We start from the raw sequence: 13,920 nt of genomic DNA on the forward strand, positions 1-13,920 counted from the left end.
TTTAAGCATTTCCTTTTATTACTTCATACTTATGCACATTTCATCAGTTTTGTATTTGTCCCATATGCCGTGTGTCGTACTTTGGTTTCGTCTTGATTGAAAAACAAAAAAAAATTGTTTTTAATTTTTATTTTCTTATAAACCTAACCCATTATTTTCCACTATGTTTTTGGTTTCGTTGCTTTTCTTCACATTCTTCAAACAGCCCTTTCGAAATGCTTGGAAAATACGCAAAGACATTTTCTTGGTCAACAAATACCACTTAGAAATCATTTTGGTAAGTGCACATAATAACTGTTCCTCTAATTAAGTATCCACTTACTCGTATTAACTTACTTATGCGACTTAAACTCACTTAATGGTAATAACTATAGTCTACATTTTAAATCGCTCGTGAAACTTGTTCCGCCACCAAGGAAAATTAAATGTTTGAAAGCTGTAGAGCAACTTTTTGTGCGTTGCAAACAATACGAATTCTCACAGATTCTAAAAAAACAACACAAAAAAAACATAGTTTAACATTTTCCGTCTTATTTTATAGTTTATGCGCGTATCTACACCTCTTTTAGCACCCTGACTGGCAGCTTAATTTGCTAATTTCATAGTCTAGCGCTTAAAGTGTTTCATACAATTTTTATACGCCGCATCGCCACTAAATCACTGTTGGTCTGACGTTTAAATTTAGGTTTCCAATGAAATTTAATACAGTTGTAGGTAGATTTTTATGTTGGTAAATAGTTGTTGGACAAACGGTTTATTGTAACACAACTTTGGCGGTGTTGGTTGTTGGTGGCAAGAAAATTAATACGGAAAAGTTTAACCCTTTTGTGACTACTGATGAAAGTAGGTCTTTTAAGCAAAAGAATATATGTACATAGGTATATATATATTCCCAGTGGTGCCTAGGTGGAACAAAGGACCGCAATAAATAGGCTATATTTTGATTTGTTTAAAGGTAGAAATGTAATTTGTCTCGAGGAATGGCCTGCGCTTCTGCTTCATCCTGTCCTCTCCAAGTGTCCGAGGGAATTTTCGTCTAACGCAGCTCTTGTATAATCCTCCTGGGGTTTATGCAACATATGACCGATCCAGTTCCATTAGCGACGTCGTATCTCGAGATGAGTAGCTGCTTGTTTAGTTGCAGTCCAAAGATTAGCGTTGCTTATGGCGTTGTGCTACATAGACGTGGGTGGGGTACGGTACACTAGACAGGGCTAGTTTACTGGGGTGGCAGCCCTTGGTCGGGAAAAACCCGAGTCATTCCGGTAACGTAGAACTGGCTGCCATGGGAATGTGCATTCATCGGGAGACTCTTACCACCTTCTTAAGCCTTCCGACCCGCCAATTCCGTCATCGGAATGTCACCTATTGCATACAAAGAGCTCCAATTTCCCCGAGAGTCCTGCGTAATCTTGGCATAATTACGTTCTGGATATTGTAGCAGGTTAACCTCCTACCACAGCAAGTTTCCTGGACCTACCGTTAGATGAGCTAGACGAAGACAACCGGTGATTACACTACACTGACAGGGCAAAGTTACTGCTGCAACAACAACAACAACGTTCGGCTAGAATATCCGCGTGACCACATAGTACTACTGACATCACTTTGATGTCGAAAATCCTTAACATAGTACGTCTGGATATGTGCGTCGATTTCCAAACTTTATCCAGCATTTCAAAGGCGGCTCGTTCTTTTCCTATGCGATTGTGTGTGTCTGTTGCTGACCCACCTGCGTTTCGGTAGTATTGTTGCACATTAGCTTTGCCTGAGGATGTTGATTTTCAGGCCCGTTTGCGTTGCAAATTCACTAACCGAATGTATTATCGCTGATATATGCAAGTGTTTATAGTTTACGTCTTCAAGATGACTGTTCAGGCCAAAGAATATACCTATATTTTCCACACAAGCTCGTTGTATTACTTGGCCCAGGACTAACTAAGTTGAATAACAGCCGCGATAGTACACAGCCCTGTCTGACGCCAATTTGGACCCCATTGCTGCCACTCATAGCATTTTCGTGCAAAACCCGCGGCATGAAAAAATTGGATAGACTTTTGTAAATTATATGGGCTATAATTTTATTAACCATACTTAACAAAGCCGTACCTGCCCAATTTTTGCACTCTGATGAATTGCCCTTTTTCGAGAGAAGAGTAATAGCTCTTTCTTTTAACTCAGTTACTAAAAGTAATGTTACTAAAAGTACAAATGAAATGCAGTTGAAAATGACAAAGAATGAAATGGAAAAAATATCGTTGGCAAATTTTTTGCCGAAAGTAGTATTTGTGGACGGTTTAGCGTCTCTAAGTGCTTATAGTGGTTCAATCGCACAAATCGGACATCCACTCCACACCCACAAACGAAAACAACAGCCGAAAAAGTTCATAGTAAAATCGTGATGAGACGGCCCAAACGATCATCGATTACGAATTAACCATCAAGAAGGTTTAGCTGTATGTTTGTTGTAAAGACAACAAGAACCATGGACCAAAAAAAACTGTTATTTAAAATTTTAGAGCTAAACGAATAGTTACCTAAGTTTTGAAATAAAAAAAGAGCCGTCTCATAGCACTTATTGGTGAGACATATTTTTTACGTCTCTATAAAAGTAATTTTCCAACTTTATTAATTTTTTATGTGAAGCCTGATAACTGTTAAGTTAATGTTTAATGTTTTTTTAAGTTGTCGATAATATTAATTTTCCATAAAATATATTATTGTAAAAAACAAATTAGAGTATTCTTTTTTTTTGGAAAAATTAATACTCATCTGTTCCTGCTATGAACTGACAATTTCCGGAACGGATACCCATAAAATGCGAGAGCTGAGGCTCCGTTAGCCTCCAGAGTTCTCTCGAGCGCCTACTGTAAGTCAGTGGACAGAATGCGCGTTTGTGCACTTATCCAACGCTCGCTGAGTTGACGCAAGATCCACCTTTCTAATAGCAGCCGCAGATTTTTAAAGAAACCACTATCCTCTCATTAAGTGGGGATACCAGCTCGTGAGTCCCCTGTTTATCTAGCTACTCCAGCCAGCAATTCTTCGCAATTTCTTTGTCCAAAGGAAGTTACACGAGCCTAATATCGAAGTATTTGGATGCAGTCGAAAGGGAAGTCAGGCGTTAACACCGACTAATTTCGAACGCATCAACAAAGAGCCCAGGCCCTAATTACCGCCTGGCGGTCGGAGTAAATGTTTATCTCACTGAGAGCAATTACACAAGTAAGCAAGTAATCATTTGATTCCTTCGTTGCGGCTACCTCCGCTTGGAAGGCGCTACGGAAGTCCGATAGCCTTTATTTGAGCTTGATGGGGAGCTGCTCGCAGAATTTTTCTCCATCAAAAGTTCCGTCCCACTTCGAGCCATCCGTGAAGAGGTTCATCAAGTCCTGTCTCCAAATGCAACACTCCGCCCACTCTTCCCTTAAAAGAATATAGATGGAGGATGTCGCACCCAGCGAGTGGATGCATGTATGAGTCACTACGGGGATGTACTCAAGCAGGCTTCCTTAATTAATAAAGATAAAGAAAAAATTGTGGTGAAAAGAGGAATTTCTTTAGCGTCGAGAAAGAAATGGCGGACGTCGATGCATTTTTTCGATTTCTGACCGATTGTAATTTGCTAGACCTTATGCTCAATACAATCTTCATTTTAGTACAAAAAAGGTTTGCTGATTTTAAACGAAATCGGTTTTTCAGACTTGCTTAAAAGTAACTACGAGCAATACGAAGAAAACGGGTATCTAAGACATGAGAACCTGTAAGCATGAAGTGGCATTTTAGCTCCAAGTGCTTTAAGGGACCCGAGTTGATTTAGGTGCTGAGGTTAGCTAGGTTGCTCGTCTAAGACAAGACACTCAGTGATACCTGCATTTGATTTCCATCTCCTAACTATGTTAAGTTGCTCAAACCACTTAAATCTTTTTAAGAAGGTAAATAGGTCCTCCAGTGAGACATTTCGCAGACTCCCCAGTTCTTCAAAGAAATAATCCCCAAGATATTTGACACGGCTTCTTTGAAGTGCAGGACACTCACAGAGGGGGTGTTGTACCGACTCAATTTCGTCTTCATCCTTCAAGAGCAATGGTGAGGGTGCAAATAGTGCAGTGACTTGTAATAACCCCCTTAGCTACTTGGATCATAAGGGCTTCTAAAACACGTTCGTTTTCTGTCCCATTTTTTTGTTCCGCTGACAGGCAGGCAACGTGGATTTTAAACATCTTTTTGTGTTCGAGCCTGTCGGTACTATCAAAGAGGTTGCGAACCTAAATGAACTCTATCGATTTCGATTAATTTTATGATTGCCTGAAATTTTTGTGTCCAGCGGTTTACACTTGAGCTCACATACTTAAGTCTCTTTATCTTTTTATAATATTTACTAAAAAATTTGTATAAAAATATAGTTCACTATAGAACAAAAGTCTTTAAAATCTTAGTTCCAAATTTTGTAGAAAATAACAAAAATGAGAATTTTATTCCATATACAAAAGCAAAACTTGTAATCGGTAGTCTTTTTCATGGAAGAAAATGCTCCATCTCGTATACAAAAAAAATTGTAAAAAATCAACGCGATTTTTTAGCGTCTTTAAACTTACAATTTGTTGTAGAATTATAAAATTTTTTGCGCTACAAAACTGCATACCCTGAAGTTTTCTTAACCTTCTGGTTAAGAAGATACAAATTTTGATGTATTATACATTTTTGGAAATTCTTTTTTGCTTATTTTGTAAAAAGTTTGGAAATTTGCTTTATAAGATGTTTGTTACATAATGAACTAAATTTTTATAAGAAATTAATGAAACAAATTTGAGATGGAAAACATTGCGAATGTTGTAAAAAAGGTAAATTGGCTCAATTATGTGAGCACAAGTGCATGCCCGCAACTGTACATCATAAATAAAACGGAATAAGGTCATTCACCTACCGCATTAATGTAACATTTTACCGACCGGCTTGCAAAATTGAATTTTACTGGACACCTCTGGTGTTTGCGATGTTAAATAACACCGATTTTCGAAAAATCGCACAAATGTCATGTTCACATGCACATAAATTTATACCAATTAAGCGCGCCACAGTTGAAAAATCCCATACACCAATTAGAGTATGTAAAGAACTGCAGTCGCTAAAAGTGGTGGTTGTGGAAAAAGTATCAAAAATTCATATTCGAACAAAATACCGACAAATTGGAGTGGCAGCGAATTTGAATGCGACGCGACAGCGCCCACCTACTGCACCGCACATACACAATTGTCTATAATTCATTGGACCATACGAGCTGAGGCAGTGGCGGCGGCAGCGGTAGCGACCGGTGCTGTACTCAGCGCTCGATCACTGATGCACGCAATGCGCATGCGGAGCTGCTTTGTTTGGCGGACTGACTGCCTTTACGAACAAGCGGCTGGCGGGCGGCGGATAGTGAGGGTACAAAAATGACTTAAGCAAACATTTTGTAATAGACGCGTGCAGCAGCAACAGCAGCACTGCAGAGGCTTCGGCTAATCATGCATGGAATTGCGAGAGGGCGAGTTGCTGTGCCGTGCCTTAAGTGATGGGCGCGGGTGGCTGCCGCTACGCCCACACGAGTCACCTTTCTTCAATTGCAAAGTAGCAGCTGCAGCTGCTGAAATCGCATTCGAGCGCGACAATTATGCAATCATACTTTGCATTTAATACGTGCGATCACTTTTTCAGAGCCGTGCTGGATAGCTGGGCGTTTGGTGAATATGTACAATCTGGCCTAAAGCTATGCATCGCGCCGCCGCCGCCGTTCGTTGTTGCATCTCAGCGCTCTTTCGGCTCTAATTACCAGGAAATTTATCAATTGGCTATTGCTGCATTGCTGCTGCTTTGGCAACATTTTCTTGCTACAAGCGGTCAGCTCTGAAATTTCGTAAACATTTTTTCCCCCGTCTGCCTGTATTTCGAAAGCCGCAATTTATTGGCAGTTTCACTGCTGCCAGTCTCTCGCATATCGAAATTATTTCTGGCCTATCAGTCTGTTGCAGCCAGTTGTAGTAGTTTTTTGTGTTGCTTGCCACCACCAATTTGGAAGATGTTTTCCATGCCTAGCTGTGTGCGGTAAGTGCAGTGTTGGTAAATGCGAAATATTTTGTATGCAATTCGCTTAAAACTCTCAATTTCATTTTGCTCGTAAAATTGTCGGAAAGATGAATATGAAAGACAATCTACTATTCACATGATTGTAGTTGTTGTTGTGCGATCGACGTACTTCAATGTATTTGAGATTTTTATTTTCAAGGGGATTTAATAGTCAATTAAGGCATTTATTTCGCTGTGCAGTGCTTTCCATTTCACAAATGCTAATTTACTTTGAATTCATGCATAGCCATGTGTGTGTGTGTGTGTTGTATGTGTATGCACACGCAAAAACTAAGCAATAACTTTATCGATTTTAAATTAAGCTCCAGGCTACTCTCCAGATGCCTGTCAGCCAATTCCATTTTATATTCGCAACCATAAATCTAAAGTTTCTGTGGTTTAATTAAAATTTGCCTTTATTCTATTTTTGTTAATCCATTCAGATTCACCAGATTGCACATTAAAATGAGGAGATCTCGCCACTGTAGCGACTTAGCCAATTTCCGAAAAGCAGTTCCAACTATTAATAATTTACTCAGCAATGCGGTTTCGCGATAATTTCGCCTCGTCTCTCATTGAGCCAAAACCGCTTCTTTCACTGTTTTACTGCTACTTCGTTTAAGGTGACAGATACCTGTATCTTCCCTGATTTTCATTAAAATTGTTTTAAATGAAGAAGTCAATATATTTTTCAAAATTGGCATACAGTTATATATACATTAAAATAATATAAAAAAAAAAAATTATTTTAATACTATCAATAAGTTCGTGCGGTTTTTTTTCGAAATTTGAAACTTTATTGACGTAAAATGGTTACAAATTTAATATTCAAAATATTGTCCATCGCTTACTACTACTTTTTCCCATCTTTCTGGCAATTCACGGATTCCCTTTGTGAAAAATTCGGTCGGTTTTGCCGCAATCCACGAATCGATCCATTTTTTGACTTCATCGTAATTACGGAAGTGCTGGTCAGCCAGGCCATGTTGCATCGATCGGAAGAGATAGTAATCGGATGGCGCAAGGTCTGGACTATACGGCGGGTGGGGTAGGACATCCCATTTGAGCGTTTCTAAGTATGTTTTGACCACTTGTGCAACATGTGGCCGAGCATTGTCATGTTGCAAAATAACTTTGTCGTGTCTATCGGCGTATTGCGGCCGTTTTTCTCGCAGTGCTCGGCTCAAACGCATCAATTGTCGTCGGTAGACATCCCCCGTAATCGTTTCATTCGGTTTCAGTAGCTCATAATACACAACACCCAGCTGGTCCCACCAGATACACAGCATAACCTTCAGGCCATGAATATTCTGCGCCGACGTCGATGTTGAAGCATGGCCAGGGTATCCATACGTTGCCCGACGTTTTGGATTGTCGTAATGGACCCACTTTTCATCGCCAGTCACAATTCGATGCAAAAAACCCTTTCTTTTGTGCCGTTGAAGCAGTTGTTCGCATGCCATAAAACGGCGTTCAACGTCTCTTGGCTTCAATTCATACGGCACCCAATGGCCTACCTTTCGGATCATTCCCATGGCTTTTAAACGTTTGGAAATGGTTGATTGATCAACTCCCAAAGTTTTTGCAACCTCTTCTTGCGTTTGAGCCGGATCTTGATCGAGCAATTCCTCCAATTCGGTATCCATGAACTTTGGCGGCGCACCCTCGCGTTCTTCGTCTTCCAAGCCAAAATCACCACTTTTAAAGCGTGCAAACCACTTCTGGCACGTTCGCTCAGATAGAGCATGCTCACCATAAACTTCCACCAAGATACGATGACTTTCGGCTGCTTTTTTCTTCATATTAAAATAATGAAGAAGAATTCCCCGCAAAAACACATTATTTGGCACGAAATTCGACATTTTCAAGTGTGGTAAAAATATTGTTGTTTACGCTTCAAATAAAAAACTTATACTGACGTTTGTGCCTTACGACAGTAGCTCTCCAATGAATGTTTGGAAATGTGGATCGATGGAATAATAATCAAGTTACGCCATCTGTTGTAAAACCGCACGAACTTATTGATAGTCCTATTAATTTAAAACGGCGGATTTTTACTCAATTCTTCCAGGAAGGTCGCAGCGGGGCTTCTCAATCAGCGGGCATTGTGGCATCGGCGTCAATGACCTGAATACAAAAAACCAAAAATTTGTTCGTTTATTAATGTCATAATTTCTATATGAATTAAAAAAAATATTCGCGGAATAAAATGAATTTTGGGGCGAATTTTGCTACAATTTTTGCTTAGAAAAAATTATTTTTTTTGAAAACTTTTCGAAAACTTGTAAAGCTATAAATGAGAAAGCTATTATTATTATTATTATTAGAAGGCCATTACGCCATGCGACCAGACCTGATCTATTGTGAAAGGCCTATTTTGTAACCCTAGAGTTTTAGGCTTTTTAAAAATTTTAGCACAATTTTGGGTTTGTTGTTCCAAAGATTGCATGGAGATACTACGATACCACCGAGGTGGTAAAGTCTCTGTCTGCCCAACGCAGGACATTCACAAAGCACGTTCTGAGCTTTCTATGTCCAGTTCGCAAAAGCGGCAGACATGGGACTCAGATAGACCAATATTATTTAGATGATACCTCAGGCTGCAGTGACCTGTAAGATATCCTGTTAAAAGACGCAGATCTACTCTGTTTAGTGAGAGAAGTTTGTCAGATATTCCTTTGTTGGGACTTAGGAATAGTTTGACTTGACGCTGACCGACACAGTTTAGCCAGTGTGCGGCAAGTTTTCTTTTTTCCCATTTCCTAAGGAATTCATTAATGTGGCCTTTTGTGAGTCCACAGAAAGGCTCAGGACCAGTAAGTTGCATATTTGCTCCTTGTTTTGCAAGGTCATCAGCCATTTCATTTCCCTCATTTCCCTCATGTCCTTCATGTCCCGGAATCCAGCATAGTGTTACTATGTTGAGGTTCCCGAACGTGTTGAGAAGGTTTAGGCAATCATTTACCAATTTAGAGGTGATAGTTGTTGATAGAAGGGCTTTTAGAGCCGCTTGGCTATCTGAAAGTATGTAGATGTGAGTACCTCTCATTTTCCTGTTAAGGCATTCTCTCACACATATTTCAAAGGCATGTATTTCTGCGTAGAATATTGTTGGGTAGAATCCCATCGGAATCGATTTTTGGATTTAGGCCCTCTGATTTCTGCCCCTGCTCTACCATTTTCCAATTTGGACCCATCAGTAAACCATAGCTGAGAGCCAGGTTTGAAAGTGATAGAGTTAGTTCTCCAGTCTGTTCGTTCATTAATTATAACTTGGAAGTTCCTGAAGAGTATTGGTTTGGGTGATAGTATATCACCCCTATGAAGAATGGGACTATGTAGGAAGTCTTCCAAGATCTTTAAATGAGAAAGCTATAAAACGCGTCTAAAGTCGGCAACGTAACTACTATATACCTCTCCCAGCGCTCGAACGCAAAGAATAGAGTCGTCACAGTTGACGATAAGAAATACTTAAATTTATTAAAAAAAATAATTTTTAATTTTCGTATTTTCTGAATTTTCTGGAATTTCCGGAAGCAGAATATTTTTAAAATGTTTTGGCAAAATTTCAAGAAAATTTGTGAAAAGTGATTTTCCTGAATTCTCCGAAAACTTCTGGCAAAGAAATGGTTGTATACCACTCAGAATTAACTGTTATATTTGAATTTAAATTTTATTGGAGTTTTGCAGTACATCATTCAAATTCATTCATTATTAAATTTAAGATAGAGCTGGGTTTAACTGAGCGTTCGTGCCTTTCTGCCGGCAGCAAATAGTTGGGATGTCTCAACATTTTCCGCGCTATAGCTCTGCATTCAAGGAGAAGGTGCATTGCAGCCACCGCGGATTTGCCGCAGAAACGACAAGAGTCAGTGGACCATATCCTACGCAGTCTGCAATGGCTTGTGTGAATGCCCGTGAGCATTCTCAGTTTACTCTATGGAGGTTTATGAATTCCCTAAACTTCTTTTGATTGTACCCCCTAGTAAGGATTTCATCTGGCGTAGCCTCATAGTTTGGTGTCAGCTAATCTCTCTTAGCCTCAGCTCTTCACTTCTAAGCTTTTCCTTGATGGTGTGTTGTCCCGTAGCAAGGAAGAGCTCGAGTCCAATCAGATTCAGTTGCTCGATAGCTTCAAGAACCAGTCAGGACTTGTACAGTTGTGATATGACTAGATTTTTCGAAAAAAACCGGCAACCATTTGCTTTGAGGTGCTTCTTCCGCAAACAACTTCTGTTGGCTCATATGGATAGATCCTAAATTCGTTAGCTGTTACGATGTCATAGACGTTCCTTGTGGCCACCATGGCTGATTTTTTTCAACATTTTACACCAATCGATACGAGTTTTTCTTGGGCGATTATCAAATTATGCGATACGATTCTAAATGAGTTGAGAGCTCAATACCGCCTGCTCTATTTCAAAGAGTGCCAAATTCGCACTCAAAGTTATTGGGTTAGAGGAGGTAGGGTTGGAAATTGAAAGGTGATAACAGGTAAATGGGTATGAAATTAAAATAAAATACTTCACAGCATTAATCGCTTAATTCTACAACCAGTTCTGGTATTTATTTACATACGCCTTGATAGCCGCAGACTGTACACTAATCCCTTCTATGCAAGCTTTCTTTGATAAAATAAGTGGAAAATTGCATAAATAAGTATGCAGGTGGCATTGTCGACTTATTTTCTACTTGAAATGTTCTAATTGTAGCATAAACAACACTCTACAGCAATTCATATTATTTTCGCACATTATTTATTGACTCGTACGCATAAAATTACAATTTTGTTGTAGAAGTAAAGCTTATGATCGATTGCACCTGTGAAACCAGTATTACAAATTATAAAATTATCAAAGCTCATCAGACACGGAGTTAAAAAATGTTGTTTATCGCATGTTCAATTGTGCTTCTCTATTAATGTTACATACGAGGGTGTGTCGATATGAAAATTGTTTTCTTATAATTACACTTTTTGAACTTAATACGAGAGTGCGTCTATAAGTACTCGTGCATGGCGACAGGTGAGAGAATTTGACATTATCGTCGTGTGTTGCCAATTGTTAAGCGATGCCATAGTAAGTTCAAGTTTAACTCACAGCTTAGTTGCTTATTTAAAAGTCAAGTACATCATCTGCGATTCGTGTTTCTCTTGGAAAAGTGTAGTGAGGTGTTGTTGTTCCCGCATAAGTATTACCCATAACTTTCTGGGCGTGTTGCTGAAGTGACCTTGGAATTGGAACAGTATGCTATTATACATATATGTATATATATACATATACAGTCTTTGCATCTGTGGGGCCCTTAGGACTACACCCACAGAGGCACTAAATATTATGCTTAACCGATTACCAATAAAGCAATTCGGCAAGAAAACAGCTGAGATTAAGAGAAATCGGTCTACTCAGAACGAACCAGAGAGGACACTCTTCAATTGTAGAAAAATTCCCCTGCATTTCTGGTACAACGGATTTCTGTAAGGCCAAGGATATCAACTGAAATAAATCCTTCGTCACAGTATTTCCTTCCAAAAAGGAATAGGATAACGGGCTTATTATTAAGATAAATGATATAAATATCTATAAAGATGGCTCAAAACTAGACAACAGAGTAAGTGGAGGGGGTTACTCCGATCATTTCGCCTACCTGATCATTGCAGTGCATTTCAGGCGGAAGGCACTGTCTTAAAAGAGGGACTTACGGTAATGAAAACGAGAGTATTATCCACAAATGAAGGCTTCATATACATACTCGGACAGTCAAGCAGCAATAAAAGCGCTAAAAATTACTAATAAAACAAAAAACAAATACAAATTAAAAAATATAAAATTATTTCCACCTCTATAGGTATAAAGATTTGTTGCCACATTCAACAGCTCTTTTGAGATAGACATTTTTTATTTCTAGTTTTGTCAGTAATTTAATTGTATTCTAAGAAAAGTCATTTCTAGTGTTTAAGAAATGCTAGGCATGGGAACCACAAACCTTCACCGTTCTGATAAAGTAACTAAATGTACGTCGAAAAATTAACAATGCAAAACAACTGAAAAAGTAAAGAAGGGTATATTTAGAGCCGAAAAATAGGCCCATTTTCATATGCTTCGTATGAAATTAAAAATCTCGAAAATGCCGGGATTGTAGATAGATAGAACAGAATAAATTTGTTATTTTCACTTTGTTGTTTCCACTTCGACCTCATGGTCTTTTGTGCCCTCTAATCATCGCAGTACCTCATCCAAACCAGTTTCTTTATTAAACTTAAGATAGAGCTGGATTCGACTGAGCGTATCTGGAGGGTTATGAATTCCTTACATTCCACGCTAATTTCAAACAAAAGCGACCCTATTTGATGCAGTAAAAAATAGTTCTAGCCCAGCACATCACTGTATAAGTCGGCAGTTTTAATGGCGAAGTCGCATTGAGTAAGCTGAAAATTGCTTCCGCAACTGGCATATTCTCTAAATTAAGAAATAGGCGTATTCCTGTTTCCAAATATGAAGAAATGTTTTGTCTGTAAGAGATTTGGATCGTGTGAAGAGTTTATCGATGAAACAAACTTCTATTTTGAGCGCCTCCTGAAGTACATTTTTTCCAAGTTAATAAAAAATTTGAGAAACATTGGATGTAATGAACCGGTCTAAAAAGGCTAGGTTATAAAAGGAAACGCTGTTGTCTAAATTAATTGCTTACTTTTTAAATTTTCAGGAACTTGTTAATGCACTCTCGTGAAAAGCGTTACCTATTTTGGAGTTGTTTGCATTTTGAGTCGCTAAAAAATGTAGTGCTCCAACCTTCACTTTTCCGAGCTCGGCAAACTTTCCTGGCTGGGAAGAGGTCTTAGACGTTACCCTATGCACAAACAATAACTCCCAAATAGTCACAAATTGGAGGGTATCCGACAAGAGATCCTTCTCGGACCATAGCTGGATTCTCTTCGATATTAATCTCAAGCTTGAGAAACCTCTCCCATATAGAAATCCTAGAAGAACAAACTGGCACACATTCCGTAGAGTGGCCCAGTCTAAACTTCAACACTTAAACAGAACCATAACGTCAAGGGAAGACCTAGATGAGAAAGTAAGAGCTTTCGAAACTTCCTTGGCGAAAGGACTTGAAACTTCATGCCCTGCCACATATGGTAAAACAACTTATCCTACCTGGTGGAATGAAGATCTAAGTCAACTCAGGAAAATGACAAGAGAAATCTTCAACATCTGCTACAAACACAAATACTTCAAACCCTACAAAGACTGCCTTAGGGAATACAAGAAAGCAATCAAAGAGGCTCGGACAGAGGCTTGGAGAGATTTTTGTAGTTCCATAGAATCAACCAAAGATACGGCCAGACTAGGCAAGCTTTTATCCAAGGAACACTCCTGCCCTTCCTTCTTGAAGAAAGACACCGGAGAGTGGACAAAATCATCGGCCGACACACTAGAACATCTTATAAATACACACTTCCCAGGCAACACAGAATACATTGAGAACAATACTGACAGTGTTCAAACATCCAAAATATCACCCATTATAATCAACCACATCGTATCCCAAGATAGAATATTATGGGCGATAAAAAACTTTGAACCATATAAGGCAGCCGGTCCAGATGGGATATTCCCAGCCATGCTGTAGAACACTCGAGAAACGACGATTCCTTGGCTGGAGGTCTTTTTCAGGAAAAGCCTTACGCTGGGGCACATACCAAAAAGCTGGAGGAGGGTTAAGGTAATCTTTATCCCTAAAGCTGGTAGACGCGGCCATGATACAGCGAAAGATTTCAGACCCATCAGCTTATCCTCCTTCATCCTCAAAACT

The 13,920-nt window shown here is 39.2% G+C and overlaps 1 protein-coding gene across 2 annotated transcripts in view; it reads left to right on the forward strand.

Moving 5' to 3' along the window:
• Positions 1–13,920, forward strand: part of LOC128857408 (F-BAR and double SH3 domains protein 2) — a 190,568-nt gene that overhangs the window by 65,335 nt on the left and 111,313 nt on the right. Inside the window, exon 3 of one of the 2 annotated variants that reach the window (XM_054093162.1) lies at positions 206–277. The exons of the other annotated variant lie outside the window; for it this stretch is intronic. Within the exon in view, the coding sequence (XP_053949137.1) occupies positions 206–277 (72 nt within the window). The remainder of the gene's footprint in view (positions 1–205; positions 278–13,920) is intronic. 2 annotated transcript variants of the gene reach the window in all.

The sequence above is a fragment of the Anastrepha ludens genome, chromosome 3, assembly GCF_028408465.1.
Source record: "Anastrepha ludens isolate Willacy chromosome 3, idAnaLude1.1, whole genome shotgun sequence".
Classification (NCBI taxonomy): Eukaryota; Metazoa; Arthropoda; class Insecta; order Diptera; family Tephritidae; genus Anastrepha; species Anastrepha ludens.